This window comes from Cajanus cajan, chromosome 8 (assembly GCF_000230855.2).
Source record: "Cajanus cajan strain Asha chromosome 8, NIPB_CcT2T_4, whole genome shotgun sequence".
NCBI classification, from domain to species: Eukaryota; Viridiplantae; Streptophyta; class Magnoliopsida; order Fabales; family Fabaceae; genus Cajanus; species Cajanus cajan.
This window is the reverse complement of record NC_138524.1, coordinates 16183281-16202027: the sequence shown is the minus strand read 5'-3', so window position 1 is coordinate 16202027 and position 18747 is coordinate 16183281. Positions and strand designations below refer to the sequence as shown.

The 18747-nt window shown below is 31.8% G+C and overlaps 3 protein-coding genes across 6 annotated transcripts; all 3 read left to right on the top strand.

The window, feature by feature from the left end:
* The first annotated feature begins 2598 nt into the window (after nt 1–2598).
* On the top strand, nt 2599–11633 carry LOC109807941 (polyphosphatidylinositol phosphatase). 4 transcript variants are annotated; one of them, XM_020370689.3, is made up of 8 exons: nt 2599–2740; nt 7069–7224; nt 7304–7426; nt 8255–8460; nt 9053–9196; nt 9670–9887; nt 10614–10872; nt 11049–11633. In XM_020370689.3, the coding sequence occupies exons 2-8, from the start codon at nt 7149–7151 to the stop codon at nt 11175–11177; spliced, it is 1155 nt and encodes a 384-aa protein (XP_020226278.1). In that variant the 5' UTR covers nt 2599–2740; nt 7069–7148; the 3' UTR covers nt 11178–11633. The 4 variants fall into 4 exon arrangements, with proteins under 4 accessions (XP_020226278.1, XP_082918153.1, XP_082918152.1 ...); XM_083062027.1 differs by lacking the exon at nt 2599–2740 and adding an exon at nt 5186–5327; XM_083062026.1 differs by lacking the exon at nt 2599–2740 and adding an exon at nt 5759–6313.
* Nucleotides 2600–5606, top strand: LOC114914891 (Ubiquitin carboxyl-terminal hydrolase family protein). Its single transcript, XM_083062028.1, has 2 exons — nt 2600–2740; nt 4372–5606. Exon 2 carries the CDS (start codon nt 4391–4393, stop codon nt 5462–5464), a length of 1074 nt encoding a protein of 357 aa, XP_082918154.1. The 5' UTR covers nt 2600–2740; nt 4372–4390; the 3' UTR covers nt 5465–5606.
* A 1997-nt stretch (nt 11634–13630) lies between the features above and the next one.
* On the top strand, nt 13631–17007 carry LOC109809683 (Ubiquitin carboxyl-terminal hydrolase family protein). Its single transcript, XM_020373058.3, has 2 exons — nt 13631–14345; nt 14759–17007. The coding sequence occupies exons 1-2, from the start codon at nt 13765–13767 to the stop codon at nt 15303–15305; spliced, it is 1128 nt and encodes a 375-aa protein (XP_020228647.2). The 5' UTR covers nt 13631–13764; the 3' UTR covers nt 15306–17007.
* Nucleotides 17008–18747: the final 1740 nt, after the last annotated feature.

Genomic DNA, 18747 nt, shown 5'->3' with positions numbered 1-18747 from the left:
AAGAAGAAAAGTAATATCTTATTGTTACATTTGTTGTATATTAATAATGAGGTAGAGGGTGTCACATAAATATCTATGTAATAAATATCATTAATATGGATATTTTTTTTTATTAAATATAATTAATTAAGTTTTATTAGATACAACTACTCGTAATGTTAACTCAAGTATTATAATAATGGCATCGATAATAATAGTAAAATTGTGTTGATAGTGATAATGATGATGGAAGAGATTTTGTAATTTTAAGTGACTCTTTTAATTAAAATTATTTATTTTAATTATGAATTGAGATTGATCATTCTGATTCTTATATGACACGTCTCCTAGATAAATAGATAGATTGTATGTATATAATAAATATAACTAATGTTAGTAATTCAATTCATTGTCAAATGTAATTAAGTCCATTTAATTTTATTAAATTCAATTATTATTACAAACTTTTGGTTATATATACATATAGCATGGAAAATTATTCTAAAAATAAGTAGAGTTTCTTCGCTCATTAATTTAAGATAAACATTGAATTTTAATATTATTATATTAAATTTTTTTATTAAATAAATCAAATCTATAAATTTGTGTAATGTTTCAAAAATATTTATATTTTGCGCACTAGATTGGAGGCTGAACTTATAATTTGCATAACTCAATCAATTCTTAATATTTTTATAAGATTCTAGAGTTTAAATTATAGTCCCAAGTGTACTTTTTAGCCTAACAAGCAAAAATTGATTTGGTTAATCACACAGAAAAATATTACAATAATACTAAGGTACATCCATAAGAAAAATTTCTCAATTACTCATTAATTCATATAAATAAGATGTTCATCAAGTTATAGGAACCCTAACCCACTGCTAGAAAATTGTAAAATAGCGACCAAAATTAGCGACCAAAATTTATCAGTCACTATTTAGCGACATATTATGAATAATCAAAATAGCGACCGATTTAGCGACCAAAATAAGTCGTCGCTAGAAAATCAGTTGATATCTCGATCTCTAAATAAGAAATTTTGAATTTTTTAGCGACCGAATTAAATTTGGTCGCTAAATTAAATTTTTTTATTTTTTTAGCGTCATAATTGAATTCGGTCCTAAATATTAGTTCAAATTAGCGATCGAATTCAATTCGGTCACTAAGTAGTGGTTAAATTTAGCGACGAAATTGAATTCGATCGCTAACTTAGAATTTTTATTTTTTTAGCGACAGAATTGAATTCAGTCGCTAAATATTAGTTAAAATTAGCGACCGAATTGAATTCGGTCACTAAATAGTAATTAAATTTAGCGACGGATAATGAATATTTTATACGAATATTATTAAAATAAAAGAAGAATAATTATGTTTAATCATCAAATCTTATTGTTTGTTACCTAGACCAATTAAAGGCAACCAAATTATGTAACCTTTTCAAAACACCAAAAATAAAGATAGTAAATAAATTAGTATTTTAACTTATCAAGCTAAATACATATTGTACGTATTTCCGGTAAGAACACATATAATTTAAAATTATAATATATTTATATAAATAAATACTATATTTAAACATATAAATTATATTTAAAATTTTATAAATAAATATTTTTAAATATATAAATTATATTTTAAATTTATGATACATAATTTATATTATGATAATTTTTTTTTAAAATTTTTGATAATTTATTTTAAAAGTATTAAAAAATAATTTATAAAAAATTATAATAAATAAAAGATTAATTAGATAAGATGTTAAACCTTTCTATTGGGAAAAAAATGTTTAAAGTTGTTGGTGGTAAAGAGAAATCCCTGAAATATCTTGATATAAAATAATAAATCGTATTTAATATATACAAGTAGATAGTTGTGCCTTTCAAATTTAATTTGCATGTTTTCGTAGGCTAAAATTAACATAGATGTCCATGGATTGTTTCCTCTTCGTCTACGAAACTTATAATCATTTGACTAAATTTCTTCCAAAGAATCCAAACATATAAGTAACTAGAAAACCTGCTTTAGTTTGAGAAAACAAAGTCAAGGAGTGAAACACACGATTTCATAAAATAAAGAAAGAAAGTTACATATATCAATCACAAAGCTAATAATATTATCAAGTTTTTCCACCTCTTTTGGCTCTTTCTCACTACCTAAAAGTGACTTAATACAAATATATGGATTGATTATCAATGGAATTTTAAACATAAAACTAGACAAACTCTAAATATTTAAAATTATCACGAATAAGAACATAGAAAATATTATTTGGAACAAATTACTTTAAACATTCATTAACTATTAATTATAATTAAAACACCAAAATATGTGTAGAAGTTTAAAGAATTTTTTCTTTCACTAATTTTAATTTTAATACAACTTTTTTTTTTTTTTTATAAAAAATGTCAAATTAAAAATGATAACCATCACTGTTATAATCTCAAGTTTCAAGTCCTCTCTCATAATAATCATATACGAGTTATTGGGCTAGACCGAATTACTGGGCTTGTATTTTGGGCCACATGGGCTCGTAGTCCAAGCTCACACTCGTGATTCCGTGAAGTGACTTACTTCACCAGCGAAACGCAGAGTCGCACATAAACAAGTCCCAGCGAGGCGAGAGCGACAATCTTTCTCTGCGTTTTACAGATTGAACAGAAAAACGAAGCATAGTTTTCAGTGTTTTCCCTTACACGTCGTCGTTTTATTCTTCTTCTTCTTCTTCCACTTTGATGCTTTGATCTCTCTCATTCAGGTATTTTTCACTTTCCTTTCTTTGAGATCTGTTCCATTCTTCACTTCACCATCCAGTGCATCCATATTTTGTGTTTCGTGCGTTGCCACTATTTGCCTATGATTTGTTCCGAAATTCCGTTTTTTTTTTTTGATAAGAAAAATGCATTGAAGAGTTAGTACAAGAGGTTTTCAATTGTAACTACACAGTTTATGTTTAGTGTCAAGTGCATTCAACACCGTTACATAACCCAATTGGGTGCAGCTCCCAAAACTGCATTCATAATTGAAAGTGTCTTTCATCAGCAGCACCTAGTAAAACTCGGACATCAATGGTGACTAGCTTTTTGATAGTGCTACTGTGAGCTTTTGCAGAACCAACCCAAGACAACAAATTAGAGAAGTTAAGATATAGAATGAGGATACACAACAAAACAAATTGGATTTGACCACCATTCATAGAAGCTTATAGTGGCTTTACCAAAAGTCGCTTTTATCCATAACCAATTCCTAATCTTTACCATTTCCACCACTTCATAAGCATTGGGCTGGGAAGAGTTGAAAACTATACTGTTTCAGTGAATTCTGATAACCATAATGTGCATATCCAACTGAGTTTCCTAATACTGATATGTTTTATGTTTTGCACCATTTCTAGGTTTGACCAATTCTTAGTGTTTTATGGATGTTTCCGTAGAAAATTTTTGAAATCCCACTTTTCCTTTTGGCTAATTTTTATTTTTAATTTTTTTGATATTAGAGTTTGTTTACTCGCATAGTTTCATGATGCATATGTATGATCGATGGTTTTGATATTTTATTTATGAGAAGTTTGAGAAACAAATTAAACCAAAGTTTGGATGTTTACTGCATATAGGTGGACTTCTTTTTTATTGTTGAAAAATATTTATAGGCATTGCGGTTGGTTGGAGAATGGAGAGTGTTCTTGTGGCTTGGACCACGTAGTTATGGCTGATATTTTATCACAACTTGATTTTTATTGAACTAAGCAACATTGTATGGTTTATATATAGTTGATATGACTTTTATGAATGTGAGAAAATAGTCATATGCACTGTTGGTATAATTTTTTTTTACATTTTCAATCTATCAACTAGTTATATATCTTTGTTGTTATGACTATTTACTCATTAATTTATATTTTCAGCTCCAAATTGTGTTTTTTTTTTCTTTTTCTGGAATTGCACATGTATTGTGTTTCTTATCGGCATTGGAATTTAGAAGAATAATTTTAATTGGATTCCCATTGGGGTTTTGTTGTAATTTAATTGAGTTGTGACTTTAATCCAACATAGACTCAAATCTCAAATCTTAGGGATACCAATTTAGGCTTGACAAATTTTATTCATCTCACCTTTTGGCATTACCTACGGAATGATATGAAATTATAAACTTAGTCTACAGTTACACAAGCTGTGCAGTGTATAGACTAAGCCAACAAAAGACTGACAACCTAATGCATCATTATTTTAGATGTAAGAAAATAGTTGTAGAGCTCATAAATTTATGCAGAATATTTTTCTTTATTTAATGGTCGTTATATTCAATACTTTATTAGCTTAGTCTAAACAAGTTAGAGTGCAAGTCTATAGAAGAATTTTTACCCTATGACAGAGTGTTTCCACTTTACAGGGTATTGAGCTGGTTGTTCATGGCTCTTTCCTCCAAACATCCTCGCCTGTTCAACCAAATTAGGACTTTTGTGAATGTGAAGGTCAAATGGGTCCGAGACCCATATCTTGATACTGCAGTCCTGAAAGAGAAAGATCTCAAACAGACAATTTCCCTCAAGAACCAAATCATTTCATCTCCTTCGGAATCCGTTTCCATGTATACTGCTTCTCAACTAAAAGCTTCCCTCAACCTTCCCACTACAACTACCAAATTCATTGACAAATATCGTTGTGTTTTCACACAATTCCAACCTGGTCCTGGTCTTCCTCCAGTTGTCAAGCTCACACCTCAAGCCTTTTCCCTCCACAAAGAAGAAATGGCTGTTCATAACTCTCCCACTAATCGTGAAGAAACTGTTCACAGGCTTGCAAGGCTTCTGATGCTTGCTGGCATGGAAAAATTGCCTCTTTATGTAATTGAGAAGCTAAAATGGGATATGGGACTACCTCATGATTATGTGACGACCCTTTTGTCTGATTACCCTGATTACTTTGATGTTTGTGTTGTGGAAGATCCATCATCTGGAAAAGAATTGCTTGCTTTAGAGCTTGTTTCATGGAGAAAAGAGCTTTCTGTGTCTGAGTTACAAAAGAGTGCAATGAGCTTGGGCTATGTTGGAGATAAAAGAAGGCACGGTATTACATTTCCCATATTTTTGCCAAAAGGTTTTGATTTAGAGAAGAGGGTGAAGGCTTGGGTTGAGAACTGGCAAAAATTGCCTTATGTTTCTCCATATGAAGATGCTTTTCATCTTGACTCAAATAGTGACCAAGCAGAGAAGTGGACAGTGGCAATTTTGCATGAGTTGCTTTCTCTTCTTGTGTCAAAGAAGACTGAGAGAGAGAATTTGCTTTGTTTTGGAGAATGTTTAGGGTTGGCCTTGAGATTCAAGAAGGCTTTGGTTCATCATCCTGGTATATTTTACATTTCCAATAAGATTAGGACGCAGACTGTTGTACTTAGAGAGGCTTATAGAAATGATATTTTGGTTAAGAAACATCCATTAATGGGTGTTAGATATTGGTACATTAATCTTATGCACAAAACATAGAAGCACCATGAACAAGATGATTTGGTGGATGATCATGAAGTTAAAAAGTTGATTTGGCGGATTATCATGAAGTTGAAGCTTATTAGCTATTGAACCAGAAGTAGTTTTTATTCAGACTTTCTAACATATCAAGCAAGTCTGATTTTCAAAATATTGATTACTAAAATGTTACTTCAAAAAATATAGGTTGCAAGTTCAAGCGCTAATTATGATTTGATTTCCATAATATAAATGTATTCCTTTTATTATGTAATGTCTTGTAAATTTATGCTAGCTGTAATGCTATTGGCTTATCAATCAGACAATTACAGCAGGGTCAGCAGACATCTGCCATTCCTAGATGAGCTCAAGTGTATGTGAGTTGTAGCCACAATGGTGGTGGCTGATTGTGGACCAAATTGTGTCTGTTGAGGCTACAATTTTTGTCAGGGAAAAAATCTATTTTGCCCATGCTGAATTTTTAACATTTATGGCTGATTGAGGGTCTTATTTGGCTCCTTCATCCTTCACATATCTGAAGCATGCTGTGATTAGTTCCCCTGTTTTATTGCACACAGACAGGTTGTTCCCATGTCTCTATTCTGCAATCCACCCATTGCTTGGTGAAATCTGGCAGCACATGCTTTTACAATTGATGAAAGGGAAGAAAATATTTCTGATTTGCTTGAGGAAATCCTCAATCAATTTCGAGAAATTAAGAAAACTGGAAAACATATTTGGAAATATTGAAATTAAATCCTAATTCACGAAATAGGGGATATTTTCCATCTCCAGTCAATTCATCACAGCTTTGGTTGGATGCTGAGTTGGAGTTCCTCTGTTTTTGGCAGCGTCTCCATCCCTTGCTTGGCAAGATTGCTCCCCCTCCTGCCTATGTTATTGACATATTAGTTATGATTCCGATTGATGATGGTTGTTATGTCATAAATTGACTTTTGAGTACCGAGTCCTATGCATCTACTATCTATTATGTGTTTAAAGTATTAATATTTTTTTGCATTCAGTGAGGCTGGCGCTGCCTGATCTGCTACATTATTAGTGTTGTTGGAGTCATCATTAAATGCGATTCACTACTCTGAATGCTACACAAGTGACAAAAAATAAAGTAAATATTGTGGGTGTAGGCATTGACTACTGTTGGAACTTGGGATCATTGCTACTAAGTATTCTGTGCAATTTTTTAGAGCTTGATTACTATTCATTTCTTCTTCTTGTGTGATTATAGGATGATAAGATTGCCATTTTATACTAGCTAAGGGTTAAGTCTTTGTTGCTACACATTGCAAAGTAAATAATTAAGCTAAGAAGAAATCATATTAATCATATAATCCACCATTCATTTTGGGGTGGGTTAGCATTTAGGATTAATCATCAACCTGCTAGATCCTGCCATTTAAATTTAAGTTTTTTTTAAAAAAATAATTTGTCTGATATTTTCGTGATTCTCACAAGTTTTCAGCTGTATAATTTTTCTATTTGGTGGCCTAATATATAATTTGTGAACAGAATTTTTTTGCCTCATTTCTTTCATCCTTTTCTTATCCATGCATGATTTTACTGTTGCTAAAGCTCCATTCTAAGTGCACTTTGTATTGTCTGTGCAGCTGAAGTGCTTGTGATTACAGAACATTAGTTTCTCCCCCTTTTTTCTCAGTGTTTGTACTCAAGTGAATGCTTAGCAGGCATGAAAATAGTCAGTGGATGGCATCGTTTGGTTTTTTGTCTTCCTTTGATTTTCCTCCTTACTCATCTGTTTTCCGGTGGGTAGTCACTTTTATTTGTAATTATAAATTTCTGTGTATGATTGGAGCATAAAATTAACTTGGTTGTTTTTATTAGTCATGGAGTTGCACAAAAACCCAAAAATGGAGGAACCCCACAAGCAACTAAACAAGAAATTCGATCATCTAGTTATTGGTCCTGCTGCTGGACAAGGCTTGTCAAATCGTTTGCAATGCCAAGGTTCTTTTTGTCTCTTTATAAAGTTATTTTAGTTATGTTCTTGATTCTTGAAATGGTTTTGCTCTGGATAATATGATTCTGAAATCTGAATAGGGTTGTCTCAAAACCTAGTGCTTTTATCAAATAAAGCTACTGATGTAAACCCACTGTTCAACGACATTTGACAAAAATGGTAACTTCCTTCAAATGTGTTATGAACATTGGGAAATTTGTATTCTGGAGCTAGGTCATTTAGCATTCACAAATGTTACTAGATCTTAGTTTTTCTTTTCTTTTCTCAAAAGCCTTATATTAGATTCCATATGCAAACATGAGGATATAAGATACATATGCAAACATGATACCATAGCGGCCACAATAGCGGATGGAGCTCGAACACATGGGCTAGGATCTAGTATTCGAAGAGTTACTCCAATCGAATCTTTGTATACAATAAATTTCAAAGATTCAATTGTTAAATTGAAAAAAAAAATATTGCATAGATTAAGTTTTCAAATTTTCATGAAATTTTGAAACTTTAATAAATAATTCATTAAATAAATTTAACATATGATATACTTTTTAATATATTAATAAATGTTGACTATAAGATTACCTACCTATAAATATCTGATTTGTTTAAAATTTGGTGTGAATGATCACTGGGATAACATCAAATATTCAACAATTGGATCATTGAAATTTAATATATACATGCATGCAATATATATATATATATACACACACACACCCACACACATAGGAGCTTTGCATTTCCTCATAATTTTCATGTTTATTTTTTTTCTTCAATTGATTCTTATAATGCATTTACAAATTTTCAATTCACAGGGGCAAAAGCTCTCAATAGGACCCATTATTCTAGCAGCAGATCAGCTGTAGATGGAAGTATCACATTTGTCACTGTCTTTACCATTTATAATTCTTCTCTCAGTGATGTAGACGATAAATCATCAAACACAGTTGTTGGCAATGCTTCATACAATAAGTTTGGCAGGTCCATGGCTTTGTTGAATGTTTTTATTAACTTCATTCAGGTAAACGTTGAACAAAAGTTGTGGGGTTTTTCTCACTGCAAAGAGCATATTGCCTATTAATAGCCTATTATTATGCATGAGTGAGACTGAGAAATGTTGGCAACACACTATTATTGAGTGAAATTTATTGAAAACCACAAAATTGTGGGTCCCATTTATTTATTGAGATCCCCTTATGATTTTGTAGTTTGCAATGTGTTGCCAACACTCTAGTGTATATTGTTTCTTTACTTTGTAGGCGTATAGCTAAGTGTGATTGTCTTTGTCTATGATTTTATACTTTTGGAGTTTATCAGCATGAAATAGTGGATTAGCCTTGTCTACATGAGCTTTTCATCTTTTCCTATCTTGGCACTAAACCCAAACGTCATACATCCTTGGCAACAATTGGCTACTGGTAAATTTCAATTGGTGGGCAACAAGGGTAGCTTGAGTGATTTAATAGTAAATATTACTGTATGCACAAAAGTACAAATTGCACTGAATTTGCATCATTCATCATTCAGCTGTAGATTAGAAAGATGACAAATTTTTGGCATAGAGCTCGTCAAGACAGATATCATTCACTCAACATTGTGGTTAATGTATGCAGGTCAGAATGCCCCAGAGCAAAGTAATTATTCTCACAGATCCCGTGTCTGACCTCTCAGTGCCACGGAATAGGGTCTCTCTATATCCTATACAAGGTGAATATTCACGAGACAAGTTGATGCTCCAAAGGATCAGGTCTTACATTGTAAGATCACATTGCATCCACTGTAGATAGAACATTTGTTGATGAAAAATAATTTTTCATCACTCATCAGTGACTACATTTAGCAGAATGTTTTTCCTGCTGTTGTTCTGTCCATCAATTATAATGATCTATACTATAGCTGCCTTTTCCCTCAATAATGTGTACCAAAATAGACCAGAGGTGCTTGCTAGTTTGTTATTACCCAATATTACAAATGTTTCATAATTTCAGATTGTTTTTGGCCTAGAGCTCGTTTTCTGACAATTATGGCAGAAAAACATCATTCATTCAACTTTGTGGTTAATTGTGACAATTTCACATTCTCCCCTATTGAGCTATTTTATTATTATTATTATTATTATTGTTGTTGTTGTTGTTTTTATTATTATTATTATTATAGCATTATAGGTGATATGTTTAGAATTTTAAAATAATTCTTTAAACTAAATAACCTTGTGTTTTTCATTTCACAGACCTTTCTAGAAACAAGGCTTCAGAAACTTACTCAGAATCCGAGGAATATCACTCATTACATCTTCACTGATTCTGATATAGCAGTGGTTGATGATTTAGGGCATATTTTTCATGACAATCCTAATTTTCATCTGGCTCTGACTTTTAGGAACAATAAGGCTCAACCTTTGAATTCAGGATTCATTGCAGTAAGGGGTACCCCAGAAGCAATTTTAAGGTGATAATCTGTACTACTGAAGTTTTTTTGGTTCAACTGCAATTGTGTCATAAACTACAAAAGGTTTAAAAGTAGTGAACTGGTTGCGCAATGAACTAGTATTTATGCAGTTTTCATTTAGTGTTAAGCATCATACATGGACTTACCTTTGTTTAGATCATATACTTGATCTGCAAATCTACAACTATTCGCCTGGCATGCTCGTTTCAGGTTTCTTGTAGAAGAAAGATTATTTTTTTTTTTGGTATTTAATTTTGATTGTTGTTACCATAAATGTTTTACTCTATACCATCCAGTCCCATTTAAACCTGCAAATGGAAGTATTTTACAGTATGACGTTTCTTGTTTACTAATAAAGAGTATTGCACTAAGAAACACCTTATTTTGATGCCAGTATTTGAGTGTTGTTTTGATGCTACTGACATTGTTATATTTGGTGGAAAGCAGTGAGGAATTTTGAATTACTGTTCTTGCAAATTACATGATGTGTAACAGCACACTACACTACATAGATACCATGCAAACACCTTTGATATGATATGATACTTTAGTCATTTGCAAGCTTGCATTGCCATTGTTATCATAATTCTTTTGGGGCTATTTTCTGTATTCTGTTTCTCCGCTGAACATTTGAAAATTTGTAAATCTTTTTTAATTACCATTTTCTCAATTTCTCTCTTATTTTTTGATGCCAAGTTTTTTAATATAATTTGATAATCAATGTAGGGCAAAGCTTTTCCTACAAGAGGTCTTGAAAGTTTATAGCACAAAATATAGAAATGCTTCCCGCATGCTGGGTGATCAGTTAGCTCTTGCTTGGGTTGTGAAGTCAAAACCTCATTTTGACGCCAGCAGGTATGCCAAAGCACTTGCTTTCTCTGAGGATATTGGTGGCACTTCAGTGTTGTTCTTACCTTGTTCTCTGTACAATTGGACTCCGCCTGAGGGTGCTGGTCAATTTCACGGCATGCCATTGGATGTTAAGGTATAATTCAAACTTACAACAGTATTCTGTCTGGTCCTCTGCTGAATGCTTGAAGTTAGATTTTGGGAAATTCGGTAAAGATAATATTGAAGTTAGATATTGGGAAATTCTATAAAGATAATATACTATCCTTTTAGTTTTAACACATTTGTTCCTGGTTTATTTTTGGGATGCAGGTTGTTCATTTTAAAGGATCAAGAAAACGCTTAATGCTCGAATCTTGGAATTTTTATTCCTCTTCTCTTGATATTTCAGACATGTTATGTCTCATTTTGGGAAGTGGAAGAACCAAATACGATTTTTGAGAATGTTCACTCCTGAAAACTTCACTTATCATATATATGCAGCATCTTCTGGCATTAACGGCTCCAAATCTTAGTACAGAAAAGTTCAGCCGTTATCCCTTTTTTAATTGGTGATAGGGTACTGTCAGCTGCAATATAGAAAGCAGGAACTTGACCCTTTAATTGATTTATTCTTCTTGGGAGAGTTCTTTTCAGAATGTGCAGTTTTACCGTTCCTCCATATCAAGAGCATGTGGAGTGTGATATTATTGTTTTGAAATGGTATGTACATTCTTGTGCACTTGGAAAATATATTTAATTAATAGGAGTTAACGCTGTTGAACCACCCATTCATTGGTGAACTCACAATGAAGGTTGCTTGTTTCCATAACATGTGAATTGGAAGAGCAAGGGCAACTGAAAAATTAGTATATTTTACTGAACAACATATTGTTATAATCACTTTTTTTTTCTTCATTTTTTGGATATATTATCAAATTCCATTATACAACCACTAGACCATAATAAAATTATTTTGGCTTTGCTTATTTTTAGTTCACTAATTTAACTAATACTATGAAACGAAATGCCATGAAAGGGCACATTTAGTTGTGGCAATGTGGCCTGAGAGTCACAAATTGCGTAGGCTTGATTTCCGATTAGAATGTAAGCATGCCAGTGTTATGGGTAATTCTTTTTACACTATTTTTTTTCTCTCTCTTCAAAATACTCAGTTTTTGTATTCCTCACCCCAGACTATCTTTTCAAAACTAATTTCTGGAATGTTTATATGACAATATGTAAATGTTCTAAAATTAAGATTCTATAAAGTATTTCATAACATTCTGAAATTTAGTTTCTAGAATGTATGAAGATTTCAATTATTTTGGAAACTAAAATTTTGTTTCAGTGGAACTCCATTTGGAGATGAGGATTGACTAGATGTTGATGCATATGGTGAAATTTAAACATCCTTATTATGTCTTTAATTACCATGTTTTGATAAGACATCATATCATAATTCTGTATACTATTTTCAATTATTCAGACGATATATGCATTTAATTATATTTTAGTTATTTAGTCTTTAAAGGTTATATAAGGTTAGATAAAATAAATTATGTTTGACCTTTTGGAGTGTTTTAAACTATTAATTATTATAGTTTATTTATTTTTATTTCTGGATTTATTCAGTTGAAGATTGAGGATTCATTTGCTCAAATTTAAAAAGAAGTGTGTTTATAAAAAATATATATTAAAATATAATTCTTTAAGAAAGATATAAGAGTTACTTCTTAAAAAAAGTAGAAAACTATTTATTTTAAGAAAAAATAAGTTTATACAAACATGTTAAAAAAAATATGATAGTACTTATTTTTATTAAAAACAATGATTTTATTAAAAAAAATAACAAATAGAGCCTAACAAATGGAACCAGAATGTGAAATTTTTACTTGTGAAGTGTTTATAAATTATTTAAAAAAATTTGTTGTCTTTATTTAATTTAAATTCCAAAATAAAATCATTTAAAGACTGTCACATTCACCTCTTTGGGTAATATATTTTTAATTCATGAATTTCAATTCTAATGGAAACTCGTTCCACCATGAGAAATCAAATAACAAAAAATAAAACTTAGTATGCTCAATATGAAATAAATATATTTGACACATAAGATTGATTGATTATTGTAGGATTATTTTAAAAATAAATAATTTCAATAAGATTATTTTAAAATAATTTATATATTTAGAATTATTTACTGTAAAGTTGTTATGACTCATATGTTACATGTTCTTTTTTAAACTATAAATGTTATGAAATAAAGGTTGTTGCAATTATAATGATCTAATTTAAGTAGTTATTGACTGAAATGACACAAAATGACTTATTTTTTTTTTAAAATTATTATAGATGAGAGATTTTTTTTAATATTTAAAGGGATCATTATGATCATAATGAACTTATTATTTTTTTTAAAAGTTTAATTTATTTTATTTTTAACACATTAAATTAAAAAAAAAAAAAAATTTATTTATCTAATTTTAAGGCTAATAGACTTTTTTTTAAATAAATAAATAAATTTAATTTATTTTGGATTTAGAGCTTAAGATTTGAATATAAATTAAATTTGTCTTATTTGAACTAAAATAAAAATTTAATAAATTATTAAATAAATAAAAATAAAAATTATATAAATAAATAATTTTTTAATATTTGAAAGGATCGTTTTGAACCATAACAATTTCATTTAATTTTTTTAAAGAAAAGCTTAATTTATTTTATTTTTAACATATAAACATTTTAAAAAATAATTTATTTCTACAATTTTAAGACTAACTTCTTCTTTAAAAAATAAAATTATTTTTTTATAAATTTAATTTTACAATATAAAAGATATAATTAAAAAACATGTAAAACAAATATAAATATAAATTTATGAATATAGGTTAACATTCTCTTCTATTTCAAATACATCTATCTTTCTACATTAAATCTTAAGCATGTCTCTTTTGTTAGCTACAAGGGCATTACAATAAGCCTTATCACATGGTGCAACCTCCCACTCTCATAGCCTGGGAATTTCGTGTTCCTCTCAGCAACTGCGATGCTTCGTCACGGCTGTGTGACGCTGCGTTTCGGCGTGAGGCACAAATCGAGCGGCGGAAGAAGGCCGAAGAAGAAAACTTACCACAGAGTGAGCGAACTAGACCGAGTGATGGAGCTTCGCAAGAAGCCTTCGATGATTCTCCACCTCGCCTCCCTCCTCCAATCCCATTCCCTCTTCCTCCGCGACCTCGAGAAGAACGTCGGCTTCGTCCGCAAATGGGCCTTCATGGGCCTCATCCAGAAGCACCCCTCTGTCTTCCGCGTCACCGGGACCCCCCCTTCCGTCTCCCTCACGCCCCGGGCCCACCGCCTGGCCCACCAGGAGGCCTGCGCCCGTGCCTCCATGGAACCCCTCTTGGTTACTAACTTGCGCAAGCTGCTCATGCTCTGCGTCGATTGCAGGCTGCCACTCCACACGGTTGAGCTTATTGGGCCTGAGTTGGGCCTGCCCCAGGATTTTAACCACTGCTTGATCGCCAAGTACCCTCAGTTTTTCGCTGTTAGGCGTTTCGGAAGAAGGGATTGTCTCGTCTTGGAGGATTGGGATTCCACTTTGGCTGTCACTGCAAGAGAGACTAGGTTCGTGTTTGGATTCACTCAACATTTGAGGAAATAATGGTTTTTTTGTCGGTATATATTTTTACAATTGCGTAGGAATTTGCTACATGTTTCAATTTGTTTAACTTATAAGAAAAATGAAATCTTTATAGAGCTTGTTTAGATATAAGATTAGAAGCGTTTTTTAGAATTTCGCAGGAAATAACCGATAGAGAAATTCCTGAAAGAATTTTTTACTTATCTAAACAGGTCTTAGTTTTGTTTTCGGATTAGCTTATTTTGAATAATAATATTTGGGGCTTTGTAAACAACCTTTGAAATAAAAAAAGGTGATTGTTTCTTATTGAAAGTGTGCCCTAACACTAACATCAATGGTGAGACTTTGATTATAAAATTCTTTTGGAACAAAATGAGTTAATTTCAACGTGAATTAGGTTGGCACAGGAAGGAGTTGTGAAGCTGAAGACAGATGGGGATCAGAAGAAGGTGAAGATTTCAAGAGATGGGAACTATGTTGGTCCATTTGCATTCAAAATGAATTTTCCTTCTGGTTTTAGGCCAAATGTTGGTTTCCTTGAGCAGCTTGAGAGGTGGCAGAAGTTGGAGTTTCCTTCACCTTATTTGAATGCGAGGAGGTTTAATGCTACTGATCCAAAAGCTCGAAAACGGGTCGTGGCAGTGATTCATGAGCTCCTCAGCTTGACTATGGAGAAGAGGATGACATCTGCACAGTTGGATGCATTTCATGCAGAGTGTCTTTTGCCATCTCAATTGTTGCTTTGCTTGATAAAGCATCAAGGGATATTTTACCTCACTAACAAAGGTGTAAGGAGTACTGTCTTCCTCAAAGATGCATACCTTGGTTCCAACTTGGTAGATAAGTGTCCTTTGTTGCAATTTTATGATAAGTTTATGGCACTCTGTGGTAGAGGAAATATTGATATGTGTGACAACAAGAATTCTTTACCCACAGTTGTTTAGAAGTTGAATTTGATTGGTTTTTCAGTGATGTGTGGGTACTGCATCCCTTCCTAATTGGGAAAGGATGAGAAGTTAAACATGGAAGTGTATGCAGTTGTAAGGATATAATTTTATACTTGAAGAAAAATCATGGAAGTACATAATCAACTGATACTTTGACATCAATTTTTTCTTTTTTTTTGGTTTGGGAATACTGGTTACAACCAGAAAGGCTATGATCAAAAGTGATAATTGACTTCATCAAATTAGATTATTTTCATTGTTCACCTCATGCAGGCGATTGAAATGATTCGGAAAAGTTTTATCATGTGAAATTCAGACACTCTTGGTTCTTGGCACGTGTAGTTGTCAATTTGCAGTCAGGTGTAACATGTCACTATGTGAGCAAAATAATAAAAAGGGATATCCAATTATTGAATTGGAGGATGGAAAGTTAGTTGTAAGGAATGGTCACATGGAGGCAGATTCGGGAATTATGGACCAGAGGAAAAGCATGAGACCTAGGAGAAAGAATATTTTATTGGAAAACTTTGTGGAGTGAGATCATTATGCGTGTGATATGCTTCTCTCTGATAATTCTCCCTTATGTGCTCTTGCTTCTTTTCTGCATTCTGATCCGATTTCTCCTTGTATTGATTCAGGTTCTGAGTAGACTTCTATAAGGAATCATTCTTTTGCTACTATTTGCTGTCATTCATTAGTTACTCAATTTCTAGTTACCTCTTTATACTATCCAATCATATACTATTGTATCCACATATAAAAAGAGATAAAAATACTTTCAAAGTTGTTATTCAATATTATTCATGTTTTGGTGCTTTCATTGAGCTTCTATGGCTGAGAATACGCGTTTGAAGGAAATGCAAGTAGTGATTAATTCACATGACATTGAGCTTAGGAGTTTGGTGGAATTGTTAAAGTTGAGACACAAAGAACAAAGAACATGTTGTTCACAATTAATTCACATGACGTTGAGCTTAGGAGTTTGGTGGAATTGTTAGAGTTGAGACACGAAGAACAAAGAGAACATGTTGTTCAAGCAACGTTAGCCCAAACTAAGATGCATACTCATTTGGAACAGTTTCAATCTGCCTTTAATCAACTTCTGATCTAGAAGACTCTATCTCATGGAGGTTCCTCGTCCAGCTCTGGCTCCCCGCTCGCCACTCCAGTGAATATGGTGTTTCCAGTTAAACACATTTTCCTTGGTTTTCCTCATTTTGATGGTACTTCATCTGTGCAGGAATGGATCTTCAAGGCAGAAAAATTCTTTAATTATCATAATACACAGGGTGCAACAAGAATTGATATCGCTTCCATTCATTTCGACAATGAGGTCATTCCATGGTTTCAGATGCAACAAAGGTTATCGGCTGTTAACACTTAGCAAGACTTGACAAGAGCTCTTGAATCTCAATTTGGACCCTCTCCATTTGATTGTCCTTTGGGTGGACTTTTCAAACTGCAACAAACAGGTACTGTTTTAGACTACTACCTCAAATTCATATCCCTTGCTAATAGATCATCTGGATTAAGTGATGAAGCTTTGTTGACTTGTTTTATTAGTGGACTAAACATAGATATTAAGGGGGATGTGGTGGTTCAACCCCCACCTTCATTGTTAAGAGCTGTGGCATTAGCAAAATTGTATGAAGATAAAGATACCTTTTCGGGTAAAATGCAAACCGCTCCTGTTCGTCAATATTCCTCTGTGACTTCTTCATCTTATGTTTCTCCTCAAATTCCAATTAAACTTGTGAGTAAACTTACATTATCTCCTTTGCTTCCTACGCCTAATGGACCACATTTAAAGGCTGCCAGTGTTAAATTAGCCCCGTTGAAATGTAAATTCGAAGAGAGAAGGGATTGTGTTATTTCCATGATGAGAAGTTTACTTTTAATCATAAATGTCCTAACCGTCAATATTTATTTTTGCAATTGGATGAGGAAGAACAGGAAGGCCCTCAAATTGAGTTAGAATTTGAAAAAGATCAGGTTGTAATGTAGTGTACTTGGATCCTATAAGTGATGATCATTACTTATCACTCAATGCAATAAAGGGTGTCAAAGGTGTTGGTATAATAAGGTTCTTGGCATATGTGGATAAGCTACCTGTTATTGTCCTCCTGTTATTGTCCTAGTTGATGGAGGAAGCTTTGATAAATTTTTACAACCAAGACTTCTTAGATTTTTGAAGCTACCCGAAGAGTCTGCTCCTACATGGTGGGTAATGGAAATTATATGGAGGCTGACTAGTCAAGCTCAAGGGAACATATTCCATCTACCAGGATTTCTATTTCCAATTTCAAGGGCCAATTTAATTTTGGGGGCTAGTTGGTTAAAAACAATGGGTCCACACTTGGTTGATTATAACCACCCAGATAACAAATTGATATTTTATCACAACCAGACGATATTATATCACAATCATCATGTTCATCACATGTTTTAAGGTTTGGCCTTCTTGTATATTCTGAAAATCAAGTCCCGGAAAAAAAAAATCATACAACATAGTATTATAGAAATATATATGAGGGAGGTTATAATTACACCGGTATAACTTTTATCAAGTGTTACATTACTTAATAACTTTATATTAAATGTGAATTTTGTAAATTCAATCGTTAGATTGAAAGTTCATATCATTTTATAGGTGTATATCAAATTTTGTTAAAATTGAACAATAATTTGAAGGTAATCAAAGTATTCATATTTTAGTGTATTTTGAAATGAATATATTATGTCAATTTTGTTTTTATAAAAATGAAGTATCAAATCATCTTGGATTGATATAAAATTTTGTATATATGATCTAAGAGATATGAACTATCAATTTAACGGTTGAATTTACGAAATTCGCATTTAATATAAAGTTATTGAGCGGTGTAATACTTAATAAAAGTTATACCGATGTTATTATAACCTCCTCAATATATATATATATATATAATTAATTAATTAATTAATAAGTCATTGATTCGAGAGAAATTTGAATTACTTTTTTAAAATAAAACTTCATGTTTCAATCTTATAAATGAAAAAAATATGATTAAATGAAAAAAACTATTATATTAAAGATAATTAATCAAAATTTTCAATAAGATTAATTGTTGATAAATTAGATTGATAAATATTTCATAATAATAATATAATCATTATAAATAAATAAATCATTCAAAAGTGAATATGTTGAAGGAAAATACCCTTGCAAACCATAAAAGTAAGAAATACAACTTCAAAAACTATCTTGACTGCAATCATCTCTAAACTTTGTTTTGGAGTAGTTCTTGTCGAATTTAGAATAAAAACTTGTTTATTGTCATTCGGTTGATACTTTCAAATGCATATTTATAATTCTAAATGGCTTTTAAATAAGGAAAATCATATATATGCGATATATAATATCATCTTAATAATTAAAATTTTGGAGATCCCATATATT